We start from the raw sequence: 16,718 nt of genomic DNA on the forward strand, positions 1-16,718 counted from the left end.
GGAGGTCAAGAGAAAGGGGAGAAAACAGAGGGAACTTGATGCTCCGCAGGTCTGGGCTCCTTTTGTTTGTTTTGCTTTTTGCGTGTGTGTGTGTAGCACAGCGGCACTGCTGATACTCTTGGAAGAGTATAAATTGCTTGTGTTTATTGCTTATAGCTGCTTTACAGCCCTCCTTGACTGACAGGAACACCTATGCAATCTGGTGTGATGAATGAGCCAGGAGCAGGGCTGCTGCTCTCTAATGTTCTGGGGCAGAGCGTCTGTGGCAGCTTTGGCTTGTGAAGCAATTATGATCTGATGAATTTTACTTATTTACTTAAATGACTTAAGAAGTGCTGTGTTCTGTCATTATCCTTGCTCCCACTCAAAAATTAAGCTGCTGCAGTTACGAGTCAGAATCTAGCAACCTGTAAATTTGATGTATGCTATTTGTTTTGAACTGGTATCATATTTTCCTCATTTCTATGCTGGAATCCAGAGCCACAGGAGACAGCTTATCAAGATCATTATTTTAGAGATGTCAAGATCTTACAATAAAATGAAGTTCAGGATTTGTTTTAAAAGAGCGGTAATAAAAAATGAAGAGACCAATTTGAAAGGCATTGTTCATGGCTTTTTTCTATTCATTTTGTATTTGTCATACTACTTTAAAATGATTTTTTATAGTGACAATAATTCATTAGCCAGTTTCATTCTGTAGTTCCCAAATCTCTAAGCCATAGCTCCATGAGACCCCTCAGTTTCACAATGCTTTGTTGCCTGGCTGCAGAATTCTTAAGTTACTCTGCTAAATCTCAGTAATGAGCATTTTTGACAGAAATATATTTGACACATGACCTGGAGGACATGCTTTTTAATAGAATATGAGACTTATGTCAGTCATGTTCTGTATTTTGCATTTCCGTGCAAGCAAAAAAATGTAACCACCCTGCTGCCTGGAAATTGTGTGGAAGTAAGTATGGCAAAACTGAAAAAAGGTCATCTGCAACAAATATGAGTGCTCTTCACAGGAAACATTATGGTAAAATGCTTTCATGGTATAAGGCCTTTTAAGGGCCTTGGCTATGCAAAGGTTTATAACTTTGAGGAAAAATACCTTCACTGCAATTCTATCCGACTTGGTTCATGTGCGCCTCAAGAAACAGTAATTGTGCCAGTGACCTACTCCATCTGAAAAGACTGTAGTACACTAAGACCGATTAACTGCTAGCTGAAAAAAAATCTTCATTTGCTGTTATTTTCTTCCTGCAGTCTTAAATATTTTATGGTAACGTAGACTATTTTTTTTGCGATAAATATATGTTAAAATATTCCTGATAGAGAATGCCAGAGCAAAAGTCATAAATAACTCTCTTTTCTATTTTCTTTAAATTACAGATGTATGAGTCTGTCATAATTACATGTGTCAGTCTGAGATTTAAATGCATTGCACTTTATACACTTGACCTATGAAATGAACATTAGTCTTCTAGAAGGTGGGACAAACCGGGCAGTTCCTAGTGTGGTAGAGATATAGTTCGATTTATGCAGTCCTGCCTTCATTCCAAGTGGTTATTGATTACATAAATAAGTAGGTAATTTTTCTCTTTCAGAACTTTGCAGAGAATACTATGAATGAGCTCCTTGGCTGGTATGGTTATGATAAGGTTGAACTGAAAGACGGAGAAGACATTGAATTCAGGAACTACTCTGCAGATGGGGAAAGCCGACAGCACATTTCTGTTCTCAAAGGTAATGATGCTACTTAATGTTTCTTTGTTCATGCAAAGAAGGATTAACATCCCACCCTATCTGCATTGGCACTGGATGGAGTAGGAATCATCTGCTGCTGCTTACTTTGTGGTTGATTTAAATAAAAATAAAAATATCTGAGAGTGCCTTCTACCAAGAAGACGCCAACGGAGCACAAAGGAATCTCTTTAACAAAATTGCTCTTCACAGATAATATCTTTGTTAGTCAGTTGAAAGTCATGTGCCTATGGTACTGATAAGCTGCTCACACCTGGAAAAAGAGCGCATTTTCTGAGCAGCTGGGTTTCAAGGAACCTTTCTGGTTATAAAATGAACACTTTTGGCCTAAGGCTTTTTAATAGACCAGATCATTTTGAACTGCAATATTCACAGTGGATGTAAGAATCATCATGAACATTCATAAGACATTCCTTAACAATGTTTATTATATTTCGTTTTTTTTTTCTGCAAGTGCTTTAGCAGGTTTCAAGGGGTGGAGTTTATTTTGGACATTAGTGGATCTTCCTGTAGGATAATTATTCAAAATGTAAATAAGAAGATCAGTCTTCTTCTGCAGCAATTCAGTTGCTGCCTTTTAAATCTTCACCACAGCAAGTGGGTAGGAACTTGTGATCAGAGCGAAAAGAAGAAACATTGCTTCACAGCAAAAGAGTAGGAAATTGCTGGATCTTGACTTATCCAACAAGAGTGTCTCAAAGACAAGGTAAAGAGAGGAAATTACAGAAGTTTCTACACTCTTGGACCGCCGCTTTTTTGGAGTATTTATGCGTTTATGGCCAGGAGCATTTTTTCTTTTCCAAAGGCAAGCAGCTGCATTTTATTCAGCAAGTTTTGCAATGAGTAGTGATGCTGGAAAGCCCAGTTTGGAAGAAGAGGTGGCTAATAGAAAATGAAAAAATTAGAGGCAAGATGAGACAGCTCAACTATGTTAAAACAGAACGTTTGCAGTCTGGTGGTTGTAGAGTGACCTTGCTGATGGAAATCTGTATTTCACTGAAAATGTAATATGTTTAAGTCCCCTCTGAAGAAACTTGTTCATATGTTGTGATGTGATTCATTTATTTATCTTTTAATAAATAGATCTTATAATGCATGATTTGTGGATGCAATCTATCCCTAATGAAATCTGTTATGTAATTATGTTATAGATACATGATACAAATCATATGCTTTATAGACCAAACAAAGATGTTGAATACCTGTGCCAGGTAGAAATATTTGCTGTGTGCAGTCTGCAGAAGAGAAAATAGTCTTCATTTCCTCTGACTTGGGAGGAGAGAGAATGGATAAGAATTAAGCCCTGCTCCTTAGCTAACAGAAGTGAATTTGAAGAATTCCTCTAAATAAGAATCTTGAGGTGATTTGGAATTAAAGAATTAGAATCATAACTGTCATTGTTCCTTACACACTTTGATGTAATTTTAATGTTTTCTTCTTTTGTTTAAATAATCTCCATTACTACTACTTACCAAATTGTTGGTGTCAAATTAGGAGTTCTTTTATTTTTCAATTTACATTTCTTGTGTTAGGTAGTGAAGCTATAGTACACGGTTTGTGATTATCATGAAAACAATGGATGTAAAGAACAGGAATACAGTATTATTGACTAATCAGGCATACTAACAGTATGTCTGACAAAGTAATCCTCTCCCTTTTTAAGGATAGTTGTGTTTAACGTGATTTTGATTTAAAAAAATATTTCTGAAGAAATACTGGAAAATATCCCTTTACTTTAGGAGAACATTTATTCTTTGTTTTCTTTTTTTCCATTCTACTTTTATTAGAGTAAGTAATTAATGAACAGATTGGTGAAAATATTTAAGGGCATCTTAAGAAATACTTATGTCATACTATACCATGTGTTCTTTGTGTTTTGCAGAGAATTCTTTGCCAAAACCCAAATTACCTGAGGACAGTGTTATTTCACCATACAATATAAACGCAAGCTACCCAGGGCTTGCCACAGGAAATGGACTTTCAGACTCACCAGCAGGGTCGAAGGATCATGGGAATGTACCAATTATTGTCCCATTAATTCCACCACCTTTCATAAAGCCACCAGCAGGTAAATCATTACGAACATCTTAAAATGGTAACTAACACTGACATCTGTCCTCAGCTCGCTCGGTTATGACTTACTTGAAAAAAATCTGAATTCAAACTCTTTCAAAAGCAGTCCCCATAGTCTTATGAGGAACTTTAAAAGGAGATGAGAATGACTTTATTTTGAAAAACTTGCAAATACAATGACATTAGACAGTCGGTGTACACACTTCTGCTGTTGTGACACTGCATGTTGGATTTTCCTCCCTCAGCACTTCAGCAACATCTGTTTTAAACAAATTATTTGGCTTTGATGAATAAAGTCTTTAAATAAATTGATGGAAGATGATTGAATTAAAAACAGGTTCCCGAAAGCAAACAGTGAAAGAGATGAAACCATCAAATCAATATTATGTTTTTATACCCGGTTAACAAGCTCATCCTGGGAAAACTGTCTCTTGGTTCTCGTTGAAATTCCTGACCATTGTCTCTTGAGGGTTCAATATGGTCTATGCTCTGCTCAGGAGACTTCACTGAAATCTTCTACATTTTCATTAGATTTTTAGCAGGAGTGACTTTTATAATATAGCGTTCTTCAGAATTGGTGTGAAAAATGTTTTACTCCACACTGCATGCTGCTGAAACCTGAGACTTACCTGTCTGTGAAAGTAACTGTTACGGCTACAATATGATGATTAACTGCTATGTTATTATTTCCTGTGGTACTCAGGGCAGTAACTGGTGACTTTAGATAGCAGTAGGCTCAATCCTGCTTCCGTGGGAATCACTGGGTGTTGTCCCAAAGGAGGGCAGCACAAAGGCATATCGAGCAACCCTAAGACCTACCACTGAATGCTGCCTCACTGCACGCTGCTGGGGAAGCAGGTTAGCTAGGGGGCTCCCACCAGGCAGGAGGATGTGTCTGCAGTGGCAGAACAGCTTGGAAAAGCAGGTCCCTGGTGTTAGGTGCTCTTCCCTACCCCTCATTGCAGTTACCAAGTTAGCTGTAAAATGCAGATGGGTCTGATAGCCTGCTTGCTTTTTGACAGCTGTTTCACAGATAGATTGCAGTTGTTCCCTCTCCTCAAAATGATTTTAATGCCTTATAGTTTTATCTCTAAAGAAGCATGCTAATATGCTGTGAATAGTTTTCAAACGTTACCTGACTATGTTCCCTGCCAAAGACTTCTAATCTATTTTGTACAGTATTTGCTAACTACCAAAGCTATTTGGGTGCATTCCTCTAGCCTTTACACAGCCAAAGGCCTCAGGCCATATGGGCTGGATCCTCAGCTGTTGTTCATTTGGCCCTAAAGCTTTAATCAAAGGACTTGTGTTGTCCCAAGCTATTTTCTCCAATCAGAGCCATGAATGAATTCACAACCCTGAATTTGCAGTGTATGAGCACAAGGCTATAACATGAATTGTGCAAACTGCAATAACTACTTGATTTTTATGACATCAAACAAGCAGGAGGAGATGGAATTATGAAGTAGGAAAACAAATCACTTCAGGAGTAGTTAAGTAGACACTGGGGAACCATGGTCAAGTCAACCGCCTTCTGTTCTTTGCACATCTACCTACCGTGTGTGTGTTCCCATATTCAAATGTACCAGTAAAGTTACTATTCAGATAAGACCTTTCATAAGTGTTTTCCAACTTTGGGATTGTTCTTCATTACTTCATAATGAATATCATTATTTTACTAACGTAAAGGATATGAATGCATAATGTCTGTTTTCTTGCTGAGCAGATGAATATATTTATCTCGTTCTTGTTTTTGAGAGTTAAGTATGGGAGGACTGGAAAGGAAAGAGACCCATGTGGGGCTTGCAATAAGCCTTGGTAATAACTGTTTTGATTTAATATCCTCAAAGAGCCTGCTGTTAAGTATAGGGCAAGAAAGAGCTGGTGAATAATACAAGCAGAAGAGGCAGGAGAAGGAATCAGGAGAGCCAGCATGAGAGGCAGTGGTCTTGGCACTCCATTGGACACCGTTTTGTAGGTGCTGCAGCAAAGCAGAATTCTTGAGAGCAATGCATGGCAAGATGACAGTAGCTCTGTGGGTGTTTTCCAGGGGTCCTTCACAGCATAAAAGGCAGCTGGGGAAACAGCACAATGATCCATATTTGTACTGAACAGGCAAATGGAGACTTCCATCATTGAACACTAAAGGCGAAAGTCAACGTTTTAAACATGGGGGAGACAGGCTATGAATAACATGCCTAAAGAAGAGACAGGTTATATTCGACTGAGTTAATATGTGAGGTAAAGGAGCAGAAGGAAGCAGATGAAAAGAGTCTAAGAGAAAACTTTCACGGTGAAAACACTGGGCAGAGAAAGGGACCTTTGCAGCCCTGTTTGAATAGCCATGTGAGGTTACTGTGCAGTGACCCATTGCAGTGACAGAGAGGTGAGACGCTGAGAGTCTACCTGAGTCCAGGCTTTGTGGATTGGGATATTGCTTGGGTGAAAACTATACAAGGTTCAAATAAAACTCAAAAGGGAACACCCACAGTCAAAGATGATATCTAGATCATGAACCTGAAGGCAGGGAATTGAATATTTTTTGCAGATAAGATTCTGTATAGATAAGATATAGAGGGAGAAGAAAAAGAGCAGAGTACTTGGGGATGCTCACAGGAGCCTGAAGGGAAAAATAAGCAGGATACTCTGTAAAGTGCAGTGATGTAGCAATTGCAGAGAAAGAAAAACATATCGTCAGAATCTTCAAGGAGGTAGATAAGATTCTTTGTATCTGAAATACTTATCAGCTTGAGGAGGAGGGGGAGGAGGAGGAAGGAGTACTGATCCTGAACTACGTCTAGGAAGCCGTCACTAAAGATTTCGTCAGGTCACATCTCCTTGAGCATGCTGGGAAATTTTGAAGTGTCCTATGTGCCTTCATATTTTGAGTTAACAGGCTAAAACACTGAATAATTCACAAAATACATTTTCCCCTCATGCTTTTATTTTTTTTCTTTTCTTTTGAAAACCAAAGCATTTTGAATCATATGGCTATCTCCAAGCTATTCAGCTTTCCTTTTTAGTTGAATGAAGTATTAGGTTAAAAATTTGCTTATACAAGTCTAGAAAACATTAGACTTCCTTCTGAGCAGAAATTAGGAGCTCTGAGAAAGGCACTCTGTTTTTGCAGGACCCCACAGTTACCTCAGAATAAGTCTGAGCTAAACACACAGGCCCTATGTGGTGAGTATCTGCAGACTCAGGTTACAGCATATCAGTGGAGGATATTAATTCCAGACATAAGAAACCTCCATGAAGAGTATTCTGCTGCCAGTTATTGGGATCTAAAGACTGTCCACAAGAGCCCACCAGCTAACTTAAACCACCAGGCATATAGACCTGGCTCGGGCACCATCCAAACCGAAGGGAGCTTTATCCGTCGACATCAGCAGGCTGCCGTGCACCTCGAAGCAAAGAGGAAGTCAGTGCTGTCTCCTGTAATAGTCTCCATATGGCTAAGACCCTTCCTTCTTTCTCAGCACGTTGGTAGCTACATGAATTGCCGACAGTGGCCTTTTCACGGTGGGATTCTTTAGGGGAAGTGTGATCTTCAGGGTTGATCTCAAAAACAATTCTCTAAAACAAACTAATACAAATATTAATGTTACTTCTGCTGCTTAGTATTAAATATTTTTTTCATTTTTTTTTATCTGCAAAGGCTTGTAAAGATAGTATTCCTTTTCAAAGAAAAGGCTGAATTAAAATAACAAGGATCAAAAATGTGGCAGCTAGGAGTACTCTAGAAAATAAAAATAGCATCATAAACCATAAGCCAGTAGGGTTTATGATATTAATATTCAATATAGGAAATTCCCAACTTAACGTTCTGCAGTCCTCGTAGTGACATACAGAGTACATCTCAGAGAGCACTGAGTGGCTCTTCCCTTTCACTCATGCAGATTTGGTTGGCTGTTGTTATGTGGGATGAAGGAAGGCTAACATAAACCCTAATTAGTCAAAGAAGATTTGCAAAAACTTCCTTAAACGCAGGCAACACCATCCCTTAGCATCTTCTAAATATCACAATGTCTTGGTTTCCTTGGTCATTTGACAGTGCTCTTTGGTTGACCTTCTCTCTTGATCTTCACAGCAGTGCCTTGGTAGGGAGATACAGCTGCTGCTTGGTCTGGCTTTTGGTCATGGGTGTTGGCAATAATATTCCTTTTCCTGTTTCCTTCTGTGTCCTTCTTCCTTCTGAGGCACAGAATACATCTGTTATCCTGAGTATCGCAGGCAAGAACGGGCTCCCTACTACTCTGCTTTATGAGGGACGGTCATTGTCAAGGGAAGCAGTGAAAGGGAGGCAAAAAGGAAGCTACTCTTCAGCTGGCTGAGCTTTCTACTGGGAAAAGCACAAGGAAAAATAAGGCTCCCCCCTAGAGTTTTCACAAGTAATGAATACTTTTGGGAAAGGAAAGGGGATTTAAATTCTTCAAACCACAGATCAGTGCCTCTACATCATGTTTGGCTCAGTGGTTTCCAAATGATAATAGTTGGGATTGAACCAAGCCCATGTATTGTATGAGGAACTAGTTAAAATGAAAGAGGAATGGCCTGGAAGAGCTGTATCTAATGAGGCATTGTTTTTTTCAGAAGTGAAACAAAAGCATTTCCAATAGTGAGTACCTAGTAAAATGAACCTGTAAGTGGGAAACAGCTATGAAAGCACTAAATACAGAGAAATTTCATATTCAAAAACTGAAATGAGTAATTAGATATTTTATAGAAAGGAATGAGATACTTTTCTGTTATAGCTTATCATAACTTCAGAATTAAGGTTTACAATTTCTTTGTATATATGTAAGTGCACATGAATTACTTGGAGCTCTTATTAGTGTGACTGCTTCTTTGCAACTTGTAGAATTAAGTAGAGCCCCTAAGAACAGTGGAATTGCATGCTGTTAACTATATCAATATTTAAATTATATTGGAGGAATTTGAAAGCAAAAAAAAATTTAAATGTTTTTAGCAGGGCAGTAAAAATGTAATCTAGGATTATCTGTCCAAATTCACCAGGAAACTGGTTCTATGACTATATTATCAAGAAATCCTATTCCAGGCAGAAGCACTTTAAGGCACTTTTCCTTAAATAAAGACCATATTATCAGTTCTAATTAAGCCTATATATTGAGGAGCCTTTCATTTTACTGCACTCTGGATCCTGCTCCAATATTTTCCAAATCCTGCTGCAGTTGCTGCTGAACAGTATTGCCATTTCCATGGCTGCAGATTTAGTAAAGGCCACCCCAGCAAACCTTAGAGTCACTGCTTCTGTCTCACTTTTGGTTGAAACATCATTATAACTTACACTGGTCATAGGCTTTTCATTGCCTGTGTTTTAAAATGTCAGTTGTTGTGAGTATGACAGCCCCTGCTAGTTCATTGTGGATGCTTCTTTTGAGCTGAAAAGAAAATCATAACATCCACATATCCACTTTAATATTGTGTATTAAAAATGCGCAGGGAGTCCCCTCTCTATCAGCTGGAGCAGGTGCTTTTTCGTTTGTGTGCATAAACCCTGCCCAAATGCCAGCTCCAGCTCTTACTGAACTACGCATGAGAATGTGTTTTATCTCTTTCCTAGACCCTAAAGCCTAGAAAATGCAGGTAAGTAGTGGATCCCCAAAGCAGTCTTCAAGAAGATCTTGGACACTTCACCTTTTTGGCAGACTAGTGAGCTTCAAGAAACTGACTCTTGAAAGGAAACGCATTAGAGAACCCCTGAGACATTTCTAGAATTATGGCTGTAACAGTCTTGCTGTTGGAAACCATAGTTTTTAATCTTCCCCTCATAACTTTTTTTCCAAGGTACTTTTATACCTTAAATTTGTCACTTGCACTGTTTATTTGGAAAATCAGCCCTTAAATGCTATCATGAAGCGTTCTGCTGAAATGTCTCAGAACTTTTGTTTTATAAATTGAGAGTAATCAGATAAAATATCTTAGATGTAAGGGAAATGATTGAAACTACTTCTACCTTGCTTGGGAATGTCTATTTTGAGAAAAAAAAATCCGAATTGCTTTTCTTCAGGAGAAAACTAGGGTTTCAGTATTGTCAACGGGGTATCTCAGGATTAACCATTATGAAATCCTGGCAGGTCCCTGTGGAAAGAGTGAGTACTTATCATTAATGCTGCAGAAGCTTCAGTTTATTTAAGATTTAATTCCTTTAAAAATGATGTTTCTCAGTTTTTCATTTAAAATAGTACTGAAAATAGTTTAGAAGTTTGAATGTATGGGCCAGTGAAACGAGTGCAGTTCCCAGCACAGGGCAAAAGGGCTATTCTAGATTTCTAAAGCTCACCTGAACAAAATGGGATCCAAAGTGCTCTGAGGTCCATGTGGAGGATACAGCAAAGAGAAAAAACAGGAAAGCACAAGAAAACAGTGCGGGGGAAGGCTCAACTTCTGATAGCTGTGGCGGAAGGAAACCGAGATGCCAGGAAGGGGTGAGATTTGAATAGACACAAAGCAGGGGCAGGATTAAATAAACAAACAAACAAACAACAAAAACAATTCCTGCAGAATTTCTTGGAAAGAAAAGGGAAAAGCAAAACTTTGGTGCATTAGTCCAAGGATCATCGTAAGCTGCAGGATTAGAGCTGTATCTGCATTAAGTTTCACCCAAATTCTTGAAACTAGAGTTGAAGTTGAAAATATGTATTGGTTAATTCAAAATGATATTAGTAGAATGCTGCAGCCTTAAAATTAGTAGACTGAGCAGGATTTAAATCCCCAGAATTCGGAGGATTTGAGGATCATCCTGCTAAACACTACAGGCCATGCTGGTTTCCTTAGATAAAGGAACAGTGTGATGCAGGATGGATTTACCATTCTGTACTCTTTGCCTTCCCTCCTCTCCCCCTCTCCCAAGTAATGGTTTCATATAAGAGCGTTTAGTCTGAACTGCTATTCACTGGCTTTAAGAGGAACAATTTTCTGCAGCTCCTTCACATTGGTTTGAAAGGAAAAAAATACCAAACATTCTGCTTAATTAAGACCTAAAGAGGCGGTGCAAACTTTTGATGATTAATTGAAGCATGCTTTAGAGTGATGCATATTTAGTTATTATAATGTGATAATTTTATCTTGTTATACAAACTGCTCCCTTTGGGAACATGATTTAACACTGCAAACACTCTGTGTTTATTGCATTGTTCATTATGAAAAATACACAGGCTAAAAGCCATAAGGAGATGTATCTGAATAGTATCTGTGCAGTGGGTGCAGGGAGTATTTCTTCCAGCTCCAATGACATAACCCAGGGGCAGAAAAACACAACATTGGAACTCCCCAAATAACTCTTCTTATGGAGAGCCAAGAACTTATGAAAGTAGGAGCCTAGAAGTTCAGATCTCATATTGTGTATGAAGAAATTTTTTTTTCTTAGTTTTCCAATTCTGCTGAAAACCCTCTTGTTACTGTTTGGCATTTCTATGCCTGCTCTGCTTTGTCTTACTTGTATGAATACCTCTTGTTATTTTTCACAGGGGTGATAAACCTGAGAACATGTTAAGCACATTGCAAGAGCCGGTCATAAGGATGCAGCCGAAGCAGAAAAAAAAAATTGCTAAGAATTTTTGTTCAGTCTAATCATTTGATGAGATTAGATTAGGTTTGCACTAAGACTCGTAGGCAGTCTATTCCTACTTAACAAGCGTGAGGCAGCTTGTCTGTGCGAGTCCTGAAGGTACCGGTGCAACCATCTCTAGCACTGTAGTCTTCACCAGCAGAGCTGCTCCAGCAGGCACACGTGTGGAAGACATGGCCATGCTGGGGGAATGAGTTTAGGATCAGGTGGATATGCTAAGCTAGGCTTAAAGCTAAAGTCAGCCTGTACAGAAGAGGACCACGTTGCTGATGTGGTCTACCTGTATGGTTGCTGTTGTGGAGAAGTTCACCTCGGGCAGGCTTCGTCTAAAGGAGTCTGGCAAAAAAGACAAGATAGATAAGCTGCCTTAAACCACCGGAATTGAAATCCCCTCCTTCCCTGCTTTCTTGTTGCTCACCCTTCTCACTGAGTGTTCTAGATACTGGTATTTGATACGTTTTCATGCAAGAAGGGCAAGAGTCTGGTAAAGTGATTTTTGAAGTTTGGCCTTGTGAAATAAAGGTCTATGAAAAAGACAGAGGAATCTTGGCCTGAATGGAAGAAGATTTGTATTACTGATTTTGGATTGTTCTAGTTTGTGTTTAGCAAAAGAAAGCAATTAAATCACTAGCCTCTGGCTTTTCTTATTACACACAGTCTTAATGGATTTTTTTAAGTTATTGCTTCCCACCGCTGTGAATTGTAATGGTAGAAATACATGGACTATTACTTTTCTGTTAATGTTGCAGTCCTCTTTTTCAGCCACTAAACTTAATACACTTTAATCAAGCAACTCTATTAAATATTTTCACAGCTCTATTGCAACCTCTATTGCAACCAATGTCAGGAAAGCAGATACACCATCAAGTCTGGTCCTTTATCATGGTCCCCAGCTGCCATCTGCGTAACTTGCTACGTAAGCCACAGAACACAGCTCTGTATCTGTCCTGAGCACCAAGAACGGATCCTTCTCTCTGCCATTCATAGCTTCACTTGGGAAAGAGATTTGGTTTTAGAGCAATTTTTCCTCCTGCTGGTTGCATAGACTTCTTGTTGGCAGTCAGTATAGTCAGATTAGTCACTTGATAATATGTATTTTTTCTTTTTCCACATGGTGAATTGCTTTATGAGAAGCTGGAATTACACACAAGATCTCCTCGGGCAAACCCGCACCCGTGCCTGCCTTGAGGAGGTGTGAGTGTGTGGTGCCGGGAGCGTCTTGCCGGCCGCTGGCGCGAGCCTTTGGAGCTGCTGTCTGTGTCCTTTACGTGCAAGAGACATCTACTTTAATTAGTACTACTAGTATAACTGTTACTAATAAAAGCTCTAGATTGAACCATACCATTTTCTTTCCTTCTCTTCCTTCTTCCCTTCCTTCAAAATGATGAGCATTCTGATTAAGAATGCTGCCAAGGTCTCCTGGGTAGCAGCTCTCTCTTCTAGGAGGTGCAGACTGCAGGGAACAGCTGCAGGGACTGCTGGGAAACAGTCTGTGGACCACTCTCCACTGTTCATTGACTAACATCTCCCTGGACCCCCCATTAAGCAGTGCTGTTCCAAAGGATTCCCCCTTTGGGGGTGTCCAAATTCTGCTGGGCAGGGCATGGGAAGCCAGCTATGTAACACAGTAGGTGCTTTTGTCCCCTCCTCTTCTTGCCAGCATCCTTACTAGAGGAGATCTTTGGCCAAAGGAGGTGGAGGAGGCCTCACTGTCCTGCATAGCCTCATGCAGCAAAGTGTATAATGCAGGTTCTCCATGTAAACAGTTGCAGCTGCTTCTGAGATGTTATGTAAATGAAAGCAGACAATTACATGGTCTCTCTCATTGTCTGTGGGAGAGCTATGTGTATCTAAGACCAGGGAGTTGGATGTTAGCTGAGGTATTTCCCCTCTAAAGTCATGCATGAAAATGTAGAGCCGTGAACCCCAGTGGTCGTGCTCTGGGCTTCTCCTTCACAGCCCAGAAGCGCCCAACTACTTTGGAAAGAAGTACACTAGCATCTACCTTGCCAGTGGAGTCTCTGCTCAGCCTGTAATTTTCTCTTTTTGTTTATGACAGCTATTTTCCCCAGTAATGCAGACTGTTATAAAGGGATCACTGTTAGATCTTCTGTTTTCCAGAGATAAAATGCTTGTTATCAGTAGGAGAATATATGTTGCTGTTTTCTGAAACAAGAGGTTGCTGCCTGTTTCCTTTGGTTCGCGGGACCTTCTATTGCTGGGTAAATTCAAAGGGGCAAATTCAGGCTCTAAGCAATTGGTTTATGATGGTGCAAAAGTAGTTGCACCAGGGTGCCTTTCGAAAAGCTCAGTGCTTGGATGAGAATACGGTGCAGAGCAGACTCTCGCCGCTCCGGGCTGCTACGTGTCTGGCTGTCAGATTACAGCCAGCTCAGCAGCAGCCTTCCTGACCCCTGTGCATGGCCAGTGATAATTTCAGCTAAAGTGTTTTGATTTCCCTTGATGTTCAATATATTAAAGCATTTATAATATTGGCAAACCCCACGTTAAAGAGTAAATGATAAAATGCATTAAGCACAAATCTATGTTATGACTTAGCCTTAAATATAGGCTTAAAGGTATACAGACTGATTAAAACTAAAAGGTCATTTTTTTACACTGTACAATTTTATTTGTAGCCATAAATCATAATACAATTTGTGGAAGGAAAAAAGTTATTAAACTAGCAATATTTATTCTGTTAAGGTGAATAAAATGCGGCACGTAGTTCTGAGTTATGATAGCTGGGGAAAGGAGCCAAATCACTCTGCTAAAAATTAGTTTGCCAATAATTTTACAGAATGATGACAGCATGGCTTCAAAAACAAATCCTTTATAGGGAAATGGGATGACTGCATGACAGACTCTCTGAGCTATGAATTCTGCGCAGCTCATGGACGAGGAACTGCTTTAACAATTAGTCTTGGGGGATTTTTTAGAGCTTAGTTGGGGAGGTCAGACAACGGCTGATGCCTGTAACTGAGAGGTCACGTTGGAGAACAGACTGGGCATCAGAACTGAGGAATTCTGAGCTTTAAGTCAAAGTTTCCTGCTTACTTACTGTATCGGTGTGTTTGAGAGACTTAATTATTCACTCTCCCTGTGTGTGAAGTGGGAGTAAGAATAATGACCACACAGGAATGTTGCTAGGACTTTAAGACAAAGTGCAATAACATTCAGTGCTGAGATATTTCTTTTCTTTGAAGTTTCTGTTATTCCAGCGTGTTGCTTCCCTCACACTAGTGACTCCCATACTCTAAAAGATCGATAAAAGGAGCTGAGCACAACTATAAATTTGAGCAACACAAGTTGGCAGCAAAGAATATCACTGGAAAAAGATTTGGAAGTTCCAGGTCACAGAAGTGATAGAGCCAGTCAAAATAAAAATAAGTATGAAATAAAGGAGATGTATGAAGAACACTGGAAAGGCAGCAAAAAGCAACGGTGAAGGGAATGGCTCTAATTAGCTAACGGCATTGAGTTGTTAACACAAGTATTCAGAGAAATAAAAAATGCTACCTAGCGGAATGGTGAGAGAGATTTTACATGTCAGAAGGTTTGCATATCACATTCATAAGGTGCATTTCAGAAGATTTTGAAAGAGACTCAAGGACTCTCTGACCAGTGACAGTAAAAACTGGAAAACAGCCAGGTAATCATTACCAAAACGCTGCCTCTTCATTCTTGCTCTGCTCTGGTTTTGTGACTACTAAATTCAAATGGAAGCTCCTCACTTTGTACTCTAGTCCGTATGTAGAAGCAACACCGAGAAGAGGTATTTCCTCTTCCTTCCATCAGAGCCTTGCTTTGGTGCAGTAGCAATTGTGTTTTATCATCAGGTTGCTAAGCAGAGTATCTGAGGGCTCCCCATAAGGGACTGTAAGCAACAAGAACAAAGCGGCAGTAGTTGTTAAGTCTCTAGCCTTGGTTAATTATTTAATAAATAGTCATATTCCCTTAAAATGCTAAAAAGCTCTCAGACTTCCAGAGCTTTTCAGCAATGCACCATTTTTAAGGCAATAACCTTTTCCAGCCATCTTACCAGCTCTGGCAGTCCACCGAGCCTGGCTGGCACAGGGCACGGGCTGCCTGAGGAGCAGCCTGGTGGCCCTGAGCCTGTGCATTTCCCCTCTCAGAGAGGGAGCAGGTTGGAAATAAGATGAGCCGGCGCTGGTTGTGAGCGCGCAGATGTCTGAGGAAGGTGTTTGCATCTCATGTCAATGTTGTTCTTATATTTCTGTTGTAGAAGATGATGTGTCAAATGTACAAATAATGTGTGCCTGGTGCCAGAAAGTTGGAATCAAGCGCTATTCCCTGAGTATGGGAAGTGAAGTGAAATGCTTCTGCAGTGAGAAGTGCTTTGCAGCTTGCCGAAGAGCGTATTTCAAGAGAAACAAGGTAAGAGAAATAAGGAAAGATGTAATCTACATAGACATAATTTTAATCAGACCCAGCATGGGCCTTACTTAGCATAAAATTAAAGCTCTTTTATTGTTTTCCATTTCATCTAGTCCCTCCACTTTCCATCTGTACTGTCTGTTGGACTGTCAACCCTTTACTAACCTTATTTCTTTCAGTTTCCTTCAATTTGATGCCTAGGTTTTGAGAGAGTCAATGAATTTAAACAAGCAATGACAATAATACACAGTAACAGAAGAGTCCCAGTTTGGCCTCAGCATCTAAGAATATTTGCTGCATATGCACAGTGAAGGGGAGGAATCGTGAAAATAGAGTATGTACAGAGTATAGGATGGCTGCAGACAACTGTGCTAGCCTAACAGGTAGTGGAGTCCTGCTCAGCTGCAGTTAGTGGCAGTTGTCTCAGTAAGTTCAGTGGCAGCGAGATCATGACCGTGGGTTTTAGTCTTTAAGGGCCAGAATCCGAGTCCCCTCAAGACAGTGCAAGTTTTCTCATTGATGCCAGTGAGCTGTAGTTTCAGTCTTTTGAAGTATATCTCTGTTAATAAATGATGGCTGCATTATGGCTGCGTATTGCAGACATTGTAGCTTTTGCTTTGGGGGTAAGCAATGTTAGCACATTTAAAGTAGCATGAAAATCCCTCCCACTCAGTTTAAATTTGACTTTGTCTAAAATTAGACTGTAATCCCAATATTGCATGTCTACAAAAATCGCTGTAATTGCTGAAGTGCAGTGCCTGAAATTGCCCTCTGGGCTACTTTAGCAGCTGTTTTCTGCAGCAGAATGTGTGATATGCCATTTAAAAAAAATGAAGTAACATTCTAGTATTTTTAATTTTTCTAAAAATAACTATGTCCTTTTGGCACTTATTAGTCCGAAAGGAAT

At 39.7% G+C, this 16,718-nt stretch overlaps 1 protein-coding gene and 1 long non-coding RNA gene across 4 annotated transcripts in view; both read left to right on the forward strand.

Annotated features, from left to right (window-relative positions):
• Positions 1 to 16,718, forward strand: part of LOC148595929 (uncharacterized) — a 227,433-nt gene that overhangs the window by 121,048 nt on the left and 89,667 nt on the right. The gene's annotated exons all lie outside the window — the stretch shown is intronic.
• Positions 1 to 16,718, forward strand: part of SOBP (sine oculis binding protein homolog) — a 96,577-nt gene that overhangs the window by 7,536 nt on the left and 72,323 nt on the right. For all 3 annotated transcript variants that reach the window (XM_010228401.2, XM_010228402.2, XM_088538373.1), the window contains exons 2-4: positions 1,593 to 1,731; positions 3,632 to 3,817; positions 15,660 to 15,811. In XM_010228401.2, coding sequence (XP_010226703.1) covers positions 1,593 to 1,731; positions 3,632 to 3,817; positions 15,660 to 15,811 — 477 coding nt within the window. The remainder of the gene's footprint in view (positions 1 to 1,592; positions 1,732 to 3,631; positions 3,818 to 15,659; positions 15,812 to 16,718) is intronic.

The sequence above is a fragment of the Tinamus guttatus genome, unplaced genomic scaffold, assembly GCF_059628265.1.
Source record: "Tinamus guttatus ecotype Peru unplaced genomic scaffold, ASM5962826v1 Tinamus_guttatus_pri_ptg000046l, whole genome shotgun sequence".
NCBI lineage: Eukaryota > Metazoa > Chordata > Aves > Tinamiformes > Tinamidae > Tinamus > Tinamus guttatus.